The 18,797-nt window shown below is 37.3% G+C and overlaps 1 protein-coding gene across 2 annotated transcripts in view; it reads left to right on the top strand.

Moving 5' to 3' along the window:
- Positions 1–18,797, top strand: part of ALDH1L2 (aldehyde dehydrogenase 1 family member L2) — a 30,641-nt gene that overhangs the window by 5,790 nt on the left and 6,054 nt on the right. The window contains exons 2-18 of one of the 2 annotated variants that reach the window (XM_053978039.1): positions 96–237; positions 1,980–2,214; positions 5,840–6,005; positions 6,953–7,054; positions 7,615–7,704; positions 8,462–8,596; positions 8,996–9,121; positions 10,521–10,612; positions 11,433–11,580; positions 11,868–11,987; positions 13,204–13,331; positions 15,793–15,943; positions 16,655–16,725; positions 16,830–16,935; positions 17,296–17,383; positions 17,817–17,910; positions 18,215–18,311. In XM_053978039.1, coding sequence (XP_053834014.1) covers positions 96–237; positions 1,980–2,214; positions 5,840–6,005; positions 6,953–7,054; positions 7,615–7,704; positions 8,462–8,596; positions 8,996–9,121; positions 10,521–10,612; positions 11,433–11,580; positions 11,868–11,987; positions 13,204–13,331; positions 15,793–15,943; positions 16,655–16,725; positions 16,830–16,935; positions 17,296–17,383; positions 17,817–17,910; positions 18,215–18,311 — 2,091 coding nt within the window. Of the gene's footprint in view, positions 1–95; positions 238–711; positions 762–1,979; positions 2,215–5,839; positions 6,006–6,952; positions 7,055–7,614; positions 7,705–8,461; positions 8,597–8,995; positions 9,122–10,520; positions 10,613–11,432; positions 11,581–11,867; positions 11,988–13,203; positions 13,332–15,792; positions 15,944–16,654; positions 16,726–16,829; positions 16,936–17,295; positions 17,384–17,816; positions 17,911–18,214; positions 18,312–18,797 lie in introns of those variants that run through there. The other variant, XM_053978040.1, reaches the window with a different exon arrangement.

An 18,797-nucleotide genomic window follows, 5' to 3' on the forward strand; every position in this document is an offset into this window, starting at 1 on the left:
TGAAAATTGACAAAGAAAGACCAAGAGAGAAATGTAAGCAACAACATATTTTCTTTGCATCCTAGAACATGTTTTGTTTTAATTCTTTTTACCAGGCTTATCAACATAAGCTAAAGCTAGCCCTTATAGGTCAAAGTATTTTTGGACAAGAAGTTTATAACAAGCTGAGAAAAGAGGGGCACAAAGTTGTGGGTGTATTCACCGTGCCTGACAAGAATGGACAAGCTGATCCTTTGGGTAAGTGTAACCTGAATCCAAATGTAAAAATTACAGGTGTACATAACAAATTTTCCTTTTCATGAGAAGGTTATATCTATATGGGAATGAATTGCATATATTGCCTTTGATCCACTAAATCCAGTACAAGACCTATCCTTTAACAAACACCAGCCCCAGAACCAGTTTAACCTCGTCCATTTGTCAGTACTTTGAAAAAGCAACTTTTAAAATAGTTTCTAAACATGCAGGGCTGTATATTAAGGTATTGGAAAATCAAAATTAATCTGGATATCTTATTTGAATATACACCCTAGAGGCAATCATACTGAACGAGATCTCTATCTTACAGCAAATAGCTGCTGAGCCTGTATTCAAGTGCAAATGTCTGTCACCTGCTTCGGTGTGCTGGCTGGGACACGCAAGGCATGGAGCCAAGATTGTTTATCCCTGGCTTTCTGCCCTTTTTGACAAGCTTGTATGTGGCCATGTACATGCAGAGCCTATTTCTCTTCCACCTGGACTATGGAAAACACATTCAAAAGGTTGGAGGAGTCTTTGCTCTCCCTTTTTCCATTGTCGAGGTGCATAAGGATTTTCTGGGCTTACTAAAGAAAGACATTTTGCCTATTCAGAATTGTACGCATTGTACTCAGAACCCAGCATGGCAAAGAAGCTAATTTGGAACCATCTGAACTGGCAATTTTCTTTGGTTTTTGTTCCAGTGACGCAAAGACAGTGAATTAATATGATTGGCAAATAGAAGTGCTACAATGGAATGTACCTTTATGGATAATCTGAAATCAAAGCTACATTCCATGAGCTGTTTCAGTTCTCTCTTGTTTTGTTTTGGATTTTTTGTTTGTTTGTTTTGTTTTTGTCTGATCCTGACATGTTTTTACAGAACTCTCATGAGGGAAGAATCAAACATAAATTTTGCTTACTGGTGCTGTGGTGTTCACAGACTAGCATGTAATTCTCAACTCTACCTCATTAAAAGATTTAATCACACTTTGGAAGAATTAGAGAAGGCAGCTATTAGTTTAGAAATCGAAAAAATTGACTATCCATGTCTGGTTGGATTACATTATATAACAATTTTATATACAATGTAGCATAACTTGTTTAACAAATGTAACTAAGTAAATCTTTCAATCATGTATTTATTTTCAACTAAAACCACAGGATTGATTTAGTCCAATCTCTCCTGACTGGGGGGAAAAACACGAAATTAAATTACTAGATAACTTCACTTCTTTTTACTTCCAGATGACTCAAAAGCTTGAGTCTCAAGCGTTTCCTGAAGTTTTCTGTGCCCTCAGACAGCTACAGTCTTTGTTTTCTAAAAGTAACTTCAGTACACACTAACTTGCATGGAATAATGTTTAAATAAGTATTTACTTAAGACTTAAATCAACAAGCTAAAGATGCTTCAGGTCAAGCTCAAGATCCAATTTCACAGACAAAAAAGAGAAACTAAAGTGTCAATACCTGTCTTTTCTGCTTTCATTGGTACTTATTAGCCAAGTCACAAGCCAAGAGTGAACTGAAGGTTGGGATTGACATAAGCTCTAGGAATGAGAATCAAAGACAGAATTAATAAAATATATCCAAGCACAAATGTTTTTAAACAGCATACAGAAGGGCACTCTGTGGTCACACACTTGATGATCTGCTTCAGTTGTCATGCAATATGTCTCTGATTTCAGCTTAAATTTTTAACACAAAATGAAAAAAAAAATAATACTGTTCTTGCCCCTCAGCACTGGCAGCGGAGAAGGACGGCACTCCTGTTTTTAAGTTCCCCAGATGGAGAGCTAAAGGCAAGCCTATCCAGGAAGTAGTTGCAGCCTACAAATCAGTTGGAGCAGAGTTAAATGTCCTTCCATTCTGTACACAGTTTATCCCCATGGATGTTATTGACTGTCCAAAACATGGCTCTATTATTTACCATCCATCCATCCTACCACGCCACCGAGGAGCTTCTGCAATCAACTGGTGAGTTCTGTGCATCAAAACCACGGATTTGTCACATTAGGGTGCTGCTCTGCACCCATTACTCTTGTAGATGCTGCAGTTCTCTTGACTTGCAAATGCTCTGAAGGAACTTCTCTGGAGCAGCTGACTATTTGGTACATGAACTGCACTTCATACCTAGGATTCATTATTATTTCCAGTGCGAGCTCAGCTGTTACTCTGGGAGGATCAGTGGTGTGAGCTGTACATTCATATATTTTACTCACATGCACAAATCAACAATCTGGAGTTTCCATAAGCAGGACACTGCCCTTGTGGATCATCCCCACAGACACTAGATAACTATCACAGGAGGCTCTGATACAGACCGTAGGATTTCACAGAGTGAAAGGGAGAAGAGAGAAAAGAACCCACAAGAATAAAACCTTTTCTCACAAGGTAGGTTCAAATCATCACCCTGAAAGAACTACACTGCAATAATGGCCACAATAGACTCAAATCTGGCACTCTTGTGACAACAAAAATGACAATATCACAGTGTCTAAATTCAGTAAGAAATTATCTAAATATGGAGAAACAACTTAAAACAATCTTACAGGCAGCATGGTGATTATCTGAATCCACAGTGCTGTGGATTCAAATCAAAAGCATACATAGTTTTGTTTTGTTAATTTTAATCCTTCCTGGAAAAATTACTAAGATGAAATACTTAAACAGAGGTGTTAAGAAGACTATTGGAGAGGTAAAGACTTCAAAAAGTGTCAGTTGTGTCCAAGTGTGTAAAGTAAAATAACATAAACTCAGCGGAAAATGAGAGTGAGCCAGTCCAGAAAAGAAATAAAGAACCAACTTTTTAAGGCACAAAATGTAATACCAACAATTCCTCCAAATATGTTAAAGGTGGGAGGTATGTAACTGATAGAGGTGTGGGATTTAACAAAGGTATTTATCAAAGAGAATACCACAGTAGGAAATGTGTATTTGTATTCAGGATGGAGGAGCTTAAGATGTTATTATCCTACAGTCCTTCTTTGTGTAGAATAAGTCAAAACAATTCTCTTGAGCTGAACTGTGAGCAGAAGACATTTTCATGAACTGATGAAGGAATAAGAAACTCTTTGCCAGGACCACAGGACTTCAGCAAATTTGAAGTTGCAGATTTGAGATGACCTGCAACGTTTCTGTTTCTTAAGATTATGTTGATGCAGGTGACTGGGAAATAGCAAAAGCAATACCAGTTTTAAAAAGGCTGAAAGAGACAGCCAGGAAACTTTAGATCAATGGCTCTGATTTAAATCTGTAATAAGGAATACACTTTCTTTGCAAATGAGTAAATGTAATAATGTGAGAGTAAGAAAATGAGAGGTCAAAGTTAAGAAACATTACACAGTGCACACAAGGGGGAAACCCCCCTGACTATATGTAAGCAGTGTTAAAGTTCATTGTTGTTACTCAGAAAAGGATTGTTGTTACTCACCATGGAAGGATCCATTCATTCAAGAGTTGGACTCAATGGTCCCTGTGGGTCCCTTCTAACTCAGAATATTCTGTGATTCTGTGATCTTAAATACTGTCTGCATCTCAGTTGGAACATGAACTAGCTAAGTTCAGAAAAGGCTAAGAAAGATGGTCAAGGGTATAGGACAGCTTTCACATGACTGAAGACAAATTATGTTGTCTTCATAGTGGAAAAGAGGTCATTGGGAAGGACATACACTAGCTGTGTGTTGAGCCACGAAAGACATGGAAAGGTGAAAAAGGAATGATTGCTCATTCTAATCAAAAGTCAGGGAGCAGCCAGCAAAGACATCATGTAGTAGGATTTTTCCAAATAAATGACATCCTTTTACTCCATGCAGTTTGTTATTAAATTGTTATTATCTAGAGAGCTCTAAAAGGATGCTTTTATGGAGGAGAAGTTCATCAAGATGTATTTCACAGGAAGGTGTAGACACAAACTCTCTTTCAGGAAGTTCCTTCAGGAAGTGCAAAGGTTTGCAGAAATGGGAATGCATTGCAGTGTTATATGACTGCATCTTGCTCTATTTTGCATATTCCTTCTGCAAAAGGAATCAATCTGCTCCTGCCCTTCTCAAGTAAAGGCTATTGTCCCAAGGCCTTGAAAGTGAACTAGGATTTGGCCTTGGCTGACTGTTCTTGTGTTTCACCCTTTCACCCCTTGCTCTAATCACTACTTTCACATATTGTGGCTACAGCCCTGGAGCTGATCAGGTCCTTTATCCCCACAGTATAACCAAGAAAACCTTTAGGAATTAAGTGTGGCTAAACATAACCAGGTACAAACAAGGGCCCTGGGGTGCAGAGGGTTCCTCACTCACTCACTCACTCACTCACTCACTCACTCACTCACTCACTCACTCACTCACTCACTTCCTTTACAGTCTTTTTCCAGCTGCTGCCACTCTGTTATCAGCAGCTCTTTGTGGAGGGAGCTGGTGGACAGAGGAGGGGGCACACAGTAGTTCTTATCTTGTCACCTATTCAGCATCAGAGACATTTGCTCATGAAACCTTTTCCATGCTCAGGACATCCATTTCTCACTAGCGTGCTTTTTTGGAAATTTTATATAATAAAAACCAGAAGAAATGCAGCTTAAATATGTGAAAGATCTGATAAGGGCTAGCCAAATTTCTGTAAGCTTTCAGTTCTATCTGCCAACTTCCCCCGTTGTCTTTGGAGGTCATCCCTTGTTCAGCCCATATGTACTTCAGTGTACTTCACTCATTTGAATAATGCAGCTCTCAGTGCTTATAATTAATAATGAATTTTCCTGTGTACAAGCCAGATCTCAGACAATCCTGTTACAACATGGACTGCTGAAGGAATACTTACATGAGATATGTATTACTTAAAATAGCATTGGAGTTTGCATGCATACAAATGGCTGAAAACATGCAGGAAATATTTTTCTCACCGTTTCTGGCTGCTCCCTTAAACACACTTCAGTCTGATTTTCCATCATTCTGAAACACATGGCCAAAGGAGAACTGCAAAATTTTAGGTGGCTGAAGTTCCCTTTGAATGCAGAAGCAGATTCTGAGATGAGGTAAATCAGCACAGGTCTAATGTAAGCATTGCTATGTTCGTGCACAGCAGCTGAGAATCTGGCTGGATAGCCAGATTCCCTTAATAACTTTTCCTTAAACAGTTGCATATTTATCATTTTCCACTCTGAGTTTAACTCCTTTTCAGCTGTGTGACAAATGTACTTTACTTTTTGACCTACAGATGAGCCATGAGGCTTAGCTAATTACAGTAAACAATTATGAATTATTAAGATAATATTCTGTTAGATGCTTCCATCTTTCAAATTCTGTCATAACTGTTGCACACCTTTTGCTCTGTCTTACCATTAATAATAGTTTAAAAATAATTATCACAAGGAACTGTGTGAGACAGCCTGGGCTCAGTTGCAGTATTTCCTAAGTTACTTTGTGGAAACCACACATCAACGGTGTCAAAACTGTGGGTTCCTAACTGTGAAGTGAGCAGCAAAAGTATAGCAAAGATTGTTAGGATTTTCTTTTCTATCTTCCAGAAGAAAATAAATGTGTAACATGCGAGTTGATATTTCTTACTACTTTAATTTTTTCTGGATTTACTGTAAGTATTTTTTTATGCCCAGGACTTTAATTCAAGGAGATAAGAAAGCAGGATTTACTATTTTTTGGGCTGATGATGGCTTGGACACTGGACCAATACTTCTGCAGCGAGAATGCGATGTTGGCCAAAATGATACCGTGGATGACCTATATAACCGGTTTCTCTTCCCAGAAGGAATAAAGGCCATGGTATGTTTAACTGTACTAACTACCAGCTTTTGAAGAGGAAAAGAGGTTGAAAGTAAAGGAAATACAGACAAGATGTATGCATTTGGAAAGACAGAGGTCGTGATACTCTGCCAAATCCTAGACTTCACTGGAGCTGTGAGGCTGCACAACAGCTGAGGATGTGACATCAGAATATTTGTTGCTGACAGCAGGCAGAGCATAATCTGTTTCCACAGATGGCATGAAGTTGAATTTGTTTGGAATGTGGCTCTTTCCATACAAGAGAAAATCTTTTAAAAGCTCAGGAAAAAAAAAAAAAAAAACCAAAAAAAAAAAAAAAAAAACCACCAAAAAACCAAAAAAAAACCAAAACAAAAAAAACCACAACCACAAAAAACCAAAACAAAAAACCAAAACAAAAAACAAACAAACAAACAAACAAAAAAAAAACACAAAAAAAAGTGTGAGATTTTAAAGAAAAAATGGTAGTATGGTGTTTGAGGTAGATTGGCTTTGGGTTTTCTATGCTTGTCATTTTTTGTATTTTTTTGAAGTGAATAAAAGAAAATGCACAAAAAATACTCAACATTGCTCCTTAGAGATTTTTATTTTCTCCCTCCATTTAAATGCAGAAAAATAACTTTTTTTGCAGAGAGAAAAAGGAAGAAGTTGAATACAATCATACTGAGCCATATTTTTGTTCTGGAGAATTCAGACAGCTGCTCTAAGTTTGGTGACTAGGTACTCCCATGAAATTCTGGAGGCTATATCTTTTGTCAAAGAAGCTCAAGGAAACATACATATTTGTTTAGGGCAGCACTGGTGCCTTAGAGTTTGGAAATACTAGATTCAAAATAACCCAAACCAATTCACCTTGTGGCAGAAAGTCTTTTGCTGTCATTCCTAAGTATGACTGAGTAAAAAAAGGTGAAGCAAGCTAACATTAAATCTTTTACTTTTTCATGTAGGTGGAAGCTGTACATCTAATTGCTGATGGTAAGGCCCCTCGTATACCTCAGCCTAAAGAAGGGGCAACATATGAAGGGATCCAGAAGAAGGAAAATGCAGAGGTAATGTGAAGTAACACAATTTTTTTCTTTTGGCATAGTACTAGAAAAGTTATTATTTCAGATCACAGTGGCAGCAATATGAAGTTAACATGAATTTTAATTGAGTTGTTTCCTCAACTCTTTTTCCTGGAATACCTCTTAGGATGCATGTAATGGAGCCCTAGGTTAAGTTCCATTTTCCTTTCAGCAGTTACATGTATTTAGAAACTTGGTGTCCTATTCATGATTATGTACAGGCAGCTAAGAGGCAGCTGCAATTTCAGTGGATTCTTAGTAAGCCACCATACTTGTGAATATAATGTTGAGTCAAGATCACTCTGTTTGCCAACAGGCCATATGAAGTTCTCTACCAGAAATACATTTGATTTTAGGAAAAGGAAGTTTTGGCATCTTTCCTTCTAGTGCTAAAAAAGAACATAGGCCATATAAACAACAGATAAAAATATTAATTGAATTCCCATATGAGAATTATTTTATCTAAGCATCCCAACTGCATTAGATGATCTTGTTTGTGGTTGGGAAAGTGTGGTGGTGCATCCTGGCATGTCTTGATTTCCTAGATCTCCTGGGACCAACCTGCAGCAGCTTTGCACAATTGGATTCGAGGGCATGATAAAGTGCCTGGAGCATGGACAACAATAAATGGACAGGTATGTTCTGAATATTCTTATCCATACTCACTTTTTGACTTTTTTTAATTATAAAATTAAAGATGCCTGCATACAGGTGAATATAAATGGCTGTCACATTGGAGTAGCTCTAATCTGATGACTTTATGTTTTGTGTGTATCTAGAACAGGCACCTAAAGAAATACACAGAACACAGTAGTTAAGAGTTTTTTAATCGCAAAATTCATTTAATTTGAAGAAAGATAAGTACAATATCTTTAAAAAAAAAAAAAAAAGAGACATGGTACAAAGGTACAAAGAGTAGAACCAAACTGTGCCAGTCATTTTGGGAAGCAGGTATGCGTTACAGCATAATACAGCCCATGTACAGTGGCCAACATCACAATATGGACAGCAAAATGAAACACTGTGGGCTGCTGAAATAACAGAGGGTTTCATTTTAAGGAGATTTGGGCCTAGATAGTTTGCAGAACTCTGTGAAATTTTATAGAGTGAGTGGTCCCTCACTCTGGGCATGCACCCTCCCTGCTGCTCCCTTTCCTGCACTGGTTGCAGCATGCACATTGTTACAGCTTAGCTGCTTTGCACGTTTAGGCAATTTTCAAAGTTTTACATATTCCGGCTTGTAAAGATCTAGAAATGTTGTAACATGTTTTCCATGTGTAGGTAATTATATAATATTTCTATTATATTAACGATTCAAAACAGTATCATAAAATTGTTAATATTTTACAGCACATTTAGAACCTGTGCTCTTTTAATTACATTTCTTTTTAGGTGGTTACTTTTTATGGGTCATCATTACTCGATGCTTCAGTGCCTGCTGGACAAGAGCTGGCAATAAAAGGTGCTTCAAGACCAGGACTTGTGACAAAGAATGGTCTAGTCGTTTTTGGAAATGATGGGAAGATGGTAAGTGCTCAGTCTGGCAAACATAAGTATGGATGGAATAGATTTAGCGAGAAGGGCAAGTAGTGTGGAACTGTCAAGCTGGATAAATCCAAGTGCCAATGGCTGACAGCAAAATCACTTGCAGTTTATCAATCCTCTGCCATCCTATAGAGAAGACATTCATGTTCTGCTTTTCACTCAATCCATAATCATTTCCTATATGGAGTAAAATCTATTCTTTCTAGGAGAGAATCTGAAAGACAGGCACAACTGGCCTGTGCTAAATTGCCTGCATCATATCAGCTTTCCTGCAAGCCATTTTTTTCACTATTTCAATCATCCTGTTAATGCCTAAAAACTCTTTACCCAAGGATGTACTACCTCACATGCAATTCAAAATCATATCCTCTCACTTTTCAGGTACTAGTAAGAAATCTGCAGTTTGAGGATGGAAAAATGATCCCTGCATCTAAATACTTCTCTGCTGATGAAACAACTGCCCTGGAACTTACAGAAGAGGAGAAAAAGATTGCAGAAGATATCAGAGTAATTCACTAAACTGCTTTAGAGGGATATTATTCAGACAAAAGCATTACATACTTATTTTTGGCAAGGCGTATCTTTTGTTTAGTCATGCAAATAATTTTTTTATAAAATGTATTCAAAGTACATGGAGGTGAAGGTTTAGTTATTGAAATTAATTCAGGTGGAATTGGGAATTCACATGTATTTATCTCACTTTACAGTTTCCTTTCAGATACAAGTGATACAAAAACAGTGAGTGCAGGATGAGTAATGGTAAATATCTACAAATGATGAATGTGGGAGTGAGGAAAAACAAACTGAGCTTCACCTCACAGAAGTGAGGTTTTCAACTCTGGCAGACTCAGACAGTTCTTGGAATCCTTTTTTTTCACTGTGGTGTTCATCTCTAGGATGTGCTGAGAATGGGCCTGTTGGACAAGCTCCAGGGAGTCTCAGAACAGCCTTCTCAAAGCAAAAAGGCAGCAGTTTTCTCTCTGTACCTGTGTGCACTTCTTCTGCCACAAACCATACACAAGGGGCTGGCTGCCAGAGGGATGGGAACAGCTGGAGCAGAAAACTCTCATAGCCAGAGAGGAACTTTTCTACCCTCTCCTGAAATCCATCCCTCTGTAGTGTCAGGGGCTTAGCTGAAAGCCACATTTATCATTCAAGTTTTGTGCCAGATCAAATGAATCATAGATGTCTTCCCTTGTGCTGACTCTGCTGCAGGGTTATTAACTTTTGGCACAGGCCAGGCAGCTTCATGTACTAATATTTTAAGCTGCTGATTCAAGATTACCTTGAACCTGCTTGCCAGCAACCTAAATGCTGCCTGGAGCTATTGAATGACTGAGAAAATTATGAAAAGAAGTAAAAACTCCTCAGTTGATGACACTGCATGCTAACTGTGAAACTCAGTTATAATTAATTGAAATATTACATTACCAGTTATTGAACTGTTTATTTCTCCATCTCATGCATGCAGCTTATACTACTTCTCAGCTTTGGCCAGGTGTCTGAAATGCCATCAATCCATTCATGAAGTGCCCCAGGCTGTCCTTGCCTATACTGATGACACATTCTGTAATGCAATGGGAACTTATTATTTGGAGGATAAAAAAATCTTTTAAAGATAGGCCTGAAAAGTTTTAGCATTGCACCATTCAGGTTTCTTACCTGATTGGGTAAAATTACCATGGACAAAATACTATATTTTGATAATCTAATGATACTGAAAAATTTCTTGTCTGACATCCTGTCTCTAGACTGTTTTTGACCCTCTTAAAATAACTTAATGTTTTAGAAACCTTTGAAACAATATGTTGTAGGCAGAGATACCATAGAAAATACAGTTTGATATATACTTTTTGCTATTAGAGGATTATTCATTATTGCCTCTGTTAATGTTCTGTATTATTAGGCTATTTGGAAGGGAATTTTAAGCAATGTTGCTGTGATTGAGGATTCCACAGACTTCTTCAAATCTGGAGCATCCTCTATGCATGTTGTCAGGTAGGAATACTCAAAATAAGAATATTGTAAAGCCAAAGTTAATGAAAAAAAGTTGTCATGGTGCATTTAAATCAGTGGTGTTAAAAAAATAATCCCTCTACGTTTTCCCACACTCTTAATATTCCCTTTCTTATCTTGGAAACATGTACAGTTCTTCTCCCCAAGTTATGAGATATTGCTGTAATCCTGCTCTTTCTACTGAAGGAAATTTCCCCTTAACTTCAGGAACATCATGCCCAGGGGAGCACGGTGATGCTCAAACCTGTCTGCGTGCAGCCACAGGTATCTCCAGACCAGGGGACTGACTGGGAACCTGAGCAAAGACCTCCCCAGAGGGAAAGAGAAGCCTTTCACAAAAAGAATTGAGCCCATGCTTAAAGATGCACTGAGTTTGTCATGGCTTGGGTCACCTAGTCTGTCTTCTTTTTGCAGCACAGACCATAATATAAAACCAGCATTTTTAAACCAACTGATTATTGTGCTGATTACCTACCAAGCTTAATGTCCTCCATATACTGGCTGGAGGAGTCCCAGATGCTATTTTCCAATGGCATATCAATATCTTCTAGTAACTGATTTTCAAAAGTTTTCCTGAGAGTATTCCAGAAGTGACATTTTCTTTTCCATAGCATCCATGATTAAACCAATAGATTTCAGCAAAATGCATCACTTCTATGCCCTTGTCAGAGAAACACACACACATATTCACATGCATACAAACTGAGACCCAGTTTTGATCCCTTTTGCCCTTCTAATGATTCAATTATCTGGAGAATTATTTCATTTTTAATTAAACTTACTCCTTCTTGAAAATCTTTAGGATGCTAGAAGAGATCAAACAGAAGCATCGTGGACTGCAGCTACAGAATGAAGACGTGTATATGGCCACTAAGTTTGCAGACTTTATTCAGATGGCTGTCAGAAAACTCAGAGGAGAAGACAAAGAAGAAGAGTTAGTAATTGATTATGTAAGGCTTTTCATTTTGCACTTATTGTTTAGTCTTTCCTGGGTTTTAGGGGAGGGCAGACAATGCATTTTATTAGACTGCTTGATGCAGTAGGAAAGCCAAGAACTACTTGGTTATACAAACTTCTATATATTTGTATTTGGTTTCCATTACATTTTACTTCTAACAGCCACATATACAGGCTAAAATGTGTCTGGATATTGGCTGCAGATATCAAAAGCTTGCTATGCTACATTAAAATATTAGTTATTATAATTTTAAAATAATTTGGTTTTTATGTCACCCAGGTTTCAAAAAATATGAACAACATGACTGTGAATATGCCATACCAATGTTTCATAAATGGGAAATTTATAGATGCTGATGATGGAAAAACATATGACACTATAAATCCAGCAGATGGATCAGTAAGTAACTTCTAAATAGGATTGATACCAGTTTATTTCATTGTTTTTGCCTATTAAAAAACATTACCTGAATATTGCTAATTTGAAAACAATATACTAAATTTGAAAACAATATACTAAATTAAACAACCTCTAGAAATAAGTTTCAATTTACTTCACATTTTTGCGTATTCTACAATTTTTTTCCATTTGAGTCAAGCAAAGCAAAGCTGCAAAGCAAAAATAACCTACTTCCACTTCAATTATTACATTGCTTTTCACACCCAGCTGAATATTTTACCTTGATTTCATTCTTGTTTAGCTTTGCACACAGAAATTGCTGAAGTTTATATGGTAAAGAAGTGTTTCTTGTAGGATATTTGGTATTTCCTGCCAGTAATCAGCTTCTTTTTTTTTTTACTTGTGTTTTTTTTTTCTTTTTTTTTTTTTTTTTTCTTTTTTATTACTTTTTGCCTTAGGGTAATTGTAATTTTGTCCCTTTAAATTCCCAGTAAGAAAAATAATTTTTCAATAGGAAAATACATACTGTTTCACTTTAGTCCTGAACTACCCAATATTGGTTGAGCAAATCTTAACTGTGAATTACAAATAAGAGAAGTGATTCTGATGGTCATGTAGTTGCCATTTAATTCTGGAGTAAATGAAGTCTGCTGAAATCAATGACACAAATTTCGCTGTCGTCAGAAGTCAGACTTTGATACTTTTCCTGAAACTCATTATAGAATGGAATAAAAGTCATAACCATTCTGTGTTAGGATTTACAATGTGTGTATTTAGAACACAATCATCATAAAATACTGTGTGTTTATGGTGGTTTATGATAACAGAAGCTCCATTCCTTAGAAATGGAACATGTGGGAGTTGTTTTAGCATGTTTAGGTATTTAGATTGTGATACCACATATGAAGACTTCCAGCTTTTGTAATACCACATTGGTTTTACATACAGAAAGAGAGGGTGAGATCCAGTGGGACAATGCACCTCACTTTGAAAAGAAAAAGAAAGATTAAGGAATCTGAGTTCCTGCCGTGCACTCCAAATTCTGCCACCTCAGTTGTGTCTGAGCTTTTTGCAGCCTGGCTCACTCATTACAACTGCCACAAATGAGGATTAAGTAGTTGCTTATACCCAGTCTAGAATTTTGGGAGGAAGGAGTAACATTGCATCTGCATCCCAATGCTTCTTTTTGAGCTAACACAACACTACCTTTGCACAGGTAATAGCCAGTGTATCTTCTGCCTCACTGGCTGATGTTGACAAGGCAGTGGCAGCAGCAAAGGAGGCATTTGAAAATGGTGAATGGGGGAGGATGAATGCAAGGGAAAGAGGGCGAGTCATGTACAGGTATGTACAAGACAGCTGGCATTTGTTTCATTTCCTCAAATCTTGTTTGTTTCTCTGAAGAATTGTTATGTACATTTTCTGAAGGTGATGGATGTTCATAATCCCACTGTCAGAGGATCCAGACTAGCCATCTTTTCACCCCCTGACTGATTTCAGTGTACCAGCCTCAGCTCTTAGCCTGCCAACCTTTCTTGTGTCAGAGAAGATTCTTGTGGTCTCTCATTGCTGCCATTCTTTCATTATTATTTATTAATGGAAGCAAAGAATTTGAGCAAAATGTATTTTAAATACTTGATGTCTTCATTTCATCTATATGAGTTTCATTGCAAGGATTGAGAATTCCATTGTAAATTCCCATCCTTCCATATAAGTGAGGCTAAGCTTTAAAACAGTCTACCTGAGTTAGGTAGGCAGAGATTTGACCCTGCTAAGCCTGCCTGCATGTGGACTCCATACCATAAATACACAGCTACATTGCCGCTAATTTTGAAGTAGACTGAAACTGATGCTAGATTTTTCCAGAATCATTGCCAGCATCTGGCTAAAGACCCACTGTGGGAGATGTGTTATGGTCTGTAGAGGAAGAATTGTCCTGTGCAGGAATTCTCTAAGCTAATTCCAACATTTACCTGAGACACTTTTATCTCTTTTTTGTATCTATCTCACCATGTCTAGTTAATGCCTGGTTCTTATTTTTGGCTGTGTTGTTATTGGTTCAGAAGATAAGCAGAGGTTTTGTTGAATTAATGGTATTTTAATGGTGAGCTTTGATTCTTGAAGGGGTAGAGGTGATCTTAGAAAGATGTAATGCTGACTAGATAGTGTGAGTGTGACACTGGAGGCAGCTAATAAAACCCCAAGTATTATAGATTCTCCATATGCAGTATGATGCTTCTCCCAGGCACAGGGAGAACAAACTTCAGGTGACTAGAAGCATCAGAGCTTCCCTATAAAGAAAGCCTCTTTTGTGGGCTATATGAAAAGCTTTTATTGCTTTTTCAGGTCTAAACATGCAAATGAATGAGCAGACATGAGTAATGAAGCTACTTTTTCAGGTTGCTACTCCTAAAAAAAATGCCACATGTTTTACAAGACATTGCAGGAATCTTAGCAAAAGAGAATGAAAGCAAAGCCAAAAATTCTGCTTATCTTATGAAGTATGTGACCTGGCCATGGAAAAAGGCCTGCAGGACCCACCCTTACACAGTTAGTAGTCATCACAAGAGAAAAAGGGCAAGTCAGAACTGAACATTAAATACACCTGGTCACTTATGTTTTTCACAAGTGTGCACATATTCAAGGCATGCATAAACTTGTGTTTAATTTATATCAGGAATGTAGAGTGCTTGAGATACCAAGTTAGCTCTGACCTAAAGAGAAAATTTTAAGGTGTGAAAACTCCTGCTCTGTTTTAGACTTGGAAGATTTGTAAGAATAGCTATATTAGGTATATGGAAAATATAGTTCTCCTACACTGGGTCGGTTATCCCTGGATTAAAAGCTTTGCCTAGGGAACCCATTCACTAGGATAAAACACTAGAGTGTTTATGTTGCAAACCATTCCCAGTGGATAAAAGCTCTCTCTGGACCACCTTAACTGAAATAAGGCCCCTTCTTCTCTGGCCTCTGTTCAAACTGGAGATTTTTAGTGCTGAACCAAAGAGAATGTGGGTGCCTTTAAAGCTCCTAGCTCTGCTGCTTTGTCTTAAAGAATCATTAATAAAAGATATTAAGCCCACTTTAAATGGAACTTTGTCCCTGACATGCACAAATCGATTCTCTTACACAAACACTGCCAACGCCCTGACCAGTAGCTGGGTCTCCAAGATACAGTTAAAACAGGTATTAAAGAATATTTCCCCACATCTCTGCAAATGCTTTAATTGGCCAGAATTTACATAATGGAAAAATGTCACAAGTTTCACATCCAGTTTTGAATACTCTTTACAGGATCAAAAATGCACTTTTCTTAATCTCTTAAAATCACATGGGAGCGTTGATTATATATCTGAGTACCAAATCACAGAAGGAAACTGAAGAGAAACGTTAATGAATGTAAGACAATGTGAAGAACTGAATGTGAAAATTCATTGATGCAAACATACCTGAACAGGGAACCACTAAACTAACAGTAGTGCCTCATAGGTACAGGTGTCAATCTGTGCAGATATATTTTTGAGATACTTTCATAGTTATTATCAACTTAGTAATACTTACTATAGTCTTACTTACACCTCAAGTGAGTTTGCACAGTTCATGTCTTCATTCAGTCTCTACTAAAGCCAGTGTGAAGACATTTGCAGAGTAATGGGCAATTGTTCAATCCTTTGCTGATATTAGGAGCAGTGCCTCCACCTCCAAACTTAGTGGGAATGCTATTTTGATTATGCTTCTTTGCCACACCTATTATAATTTTAGATGTAATTTCCTTTAATGTGGATTTTTAACATTTTTTTTTAAGACTTGCAGACCTGATGGAAGAACATCAAGAAGAGTTAGCAACAATAGAATCTATTGACTCAGGAGCTGTCTACACTTTAGCTCTGAAGACTCATATTGGAATGTCTGTGCAAACATTCAGATACTTTGCTGGATGGTGTGACAAAATTCAGGCAAGTGAATATGTAAAGGAAATTATCAATGGCAGTGCTTCTCTACACTTCTTTTTTGTTGTTATTCTCCTGAAACAGTGCCAAAAAGTAGTAAAAGGAAAGAGTAACTTAGGAATCAAAAACTAAAGCGAAATTAGAATTTTACCTAGAATGAGTCTCCCTGTCAATACAAAAGGATAGTCCATCTCCAGCTGGAGAATATGGATTTAGAATGTGGCTCTAAATATCGAAGAAATCAGCTGAGGTGTCACAGTGGATATACTTGCTTGGTCAGCTCTTGGTTATTCATGGGGCAGAATGTCACTGTACTCGTTATACAGGTGAGCACAAGACTTGTGCTTTGCTGCAGTCTGCCCAAGACTGGTGAGTTTGCTTGATGGCACAGCATTTCCTCCAGTATCTTTAAGACCAATCAAGAATATCATCCAGATTTTTTTTTTTTTTTGTTCATCAGACCCTCACTTTGTGTTCTCCCATACTTTTTTTTTTAATCTGTGCTGTTATTTCATCCAGCTGACAATCAGGACTTGATTGCAATATCCACAGTAGGAAATCATACAGTAGAAGCATCTGTGCCCCTTTCCCTGATGCAAAAATGCTTGTGGTTTTGAAGCCTACTGTGCAGCTTTCTGAAACATATTTACATGACAAATATATTTGTAATAAAAATCATAAATCAATATGAAGATTTGTCCCTCCTCTGTCTTTTAGGGTGCTACAATTCCAATTAATCAGGCCCGGCCAAACCATAACCTAACATTCACCAAGAAAGAGCCAATTGGGTGAGTATCACTTTTTCTTCTTAGTGATAGCCTTGACATGCAGGAAAGCCATTGAAAAGCTGCCATCAAATATGTAATCTTTCCCTGTTTTTCCCTACCTGAAGTGTCTGTGCAATAATTATCCCCTGGAATTACCCACTGATGATGCTTGCATGGAAGAGTGCAGCGTGCTTGGCTGCAGGCAACACCCTCGTACTCAAACCAGCTCAGGTAGGAGCAAAAAGAAATATACAGATGGCCCAGATGCCCCTGTTCAGGCAGAATGATTTAGGCAGTGTAGCAGATTTCACCCATAGGTTGATCTGTCATAGGTTGACTGTGTCGTATATTTGAAAATGCATTTATAATAATACAAACTGCCATGGTGATACAAAGTATTGATTGACTCCAATTCTGCTCTGGTGCTAATTTCATTTCCAAGAATTAATTTTCCATAAGAAGCCATCACTTCTAATTTGCCAATACTGTAAGAAGGTGAATATTGTATCAAAACTAAGATGTATTGAATGTAAAAGGTATCATCATGCATTTGATTAAAACAGGAGACCTAATCTAAATGTTTCTACTTAGGTCACACCTCTGACTTCCTTGAAGTTTGCAGAACTGTCAGCTAAAGCTGGATTTCCTAAGGGCGTTATAAATATTCTGCCTGGCTCAGGTAAAACTTGAACTCATCATTTTTCTGGGAGAGGTCATGCTAAAACTAGTGAAGTTCTTCACCTTTTTAAAGATTATTACATAGGCCTGTTCACAGGTACTAGGTTTGCATTATTTCATGCAGCAATTTCACATGTTTCCAGAAGAGAATTGGAAAAATATGTCTTTAGTTAGTGGTAGAAGCTGTCAACCTACACCCTTTACAAGCTCACACAATTGACACAAACACTCTGGAAAAGAATATATTACAGAGAAACATGTTCATTTGATTGTAAAGCTTAGTCATAGTCATAGTAATAAATCTGCAATTATAAGTAGGGATGCGATACTGTATTTGATTTGTGGTGTAAGCTCCTTGTGTTACAGTGCTGCTGCTGGAATAGTAAAAATTGTCCATGTACCATCCAGTTACTCTGCTTTCCTTATCCTGATAGGTGGCTTAGTGGGACAGCACCTCTCTGAACATCCAGATGTTCGCAAAGTTGGATTCACTGGTTCAACACCAACTGGTAAACAGATCATGAAGAGGTACTCTCAGCAGAAGAATCATAAATAAACCCTGCTTAGTCTGGTTCTGAACTATCTTACTAGATATATTGTGCAGTAGATATATATGTAGATATATATACTAGATATATATGTAGCAGTAATGAAAAAGCATAGCTACACATGGTTGTTTACCACTATGTAGAATTCTATTAAGTCACTACTGGACAGTAGAGGTTTAGACATTTTCACTAGTTATGATTCAAAGGAAATAATGGAAAAATAGATTAAAAATTGGGTTTATATGACTATTTTGGGTTTATATGACTATTTTTATTTTTTACAGTGCAGCTGCTAACCTGAAGAAAGTTTCTCTAGAACTTGGTGGCAAATCACCATTGATCATATTTAGTGACTGTGAACTTGACAGAGCCGTAAAAATGGTAATGTTACCTTGAAGTACAATTTGTTCAAAGCCTTTGTGGTACATCCTCACAGTAGTGCAATATTCTTCTCGACGTGCCAAAAAAAAAAAAAAAATACCAGGGATCATTTGCATGAAAAACTTTGAGATCTGTTAGAAAACAGACTCAGATATTTCTTTATGCCAGCACAATTTAACTATTCATGCTGCCCCAAGAAATATACATTAGAAATTACAACAAAACAAAGAATTGAGCTCTCTATTGCCATATAGCTTTTAGTTCATCAATTGATCAATCAATCAATCAATCAATCAATCATTCATCAATTATCAATAATAATAATTCACCTTCCCTACCAGCCAAATTGTGTTCGAAGTTCATAAATAAGATGTTGCATTGGTGATATCCTCTAACATAAAGCATTAAATTCTGGGGTCACAAACACTGCATGCAACCTTAGGGAACAGAATGGAGACTGAACAAAATGCATATAAATATTTATGT

This window comes from Vidua macroura, chromosome 5 (assembly GCF_024509145.1).
Source record: "Vidua macroura isolate BioBank_ID:100142 chromosome 5, ASM2450914v1, whole genome shotgun sequence".
Lineage (NCBI taxonomy): Eukaryota > Metazoa > Chordata > Aves > Passeriformes > Viduidae > Vidua > Vidua macroura.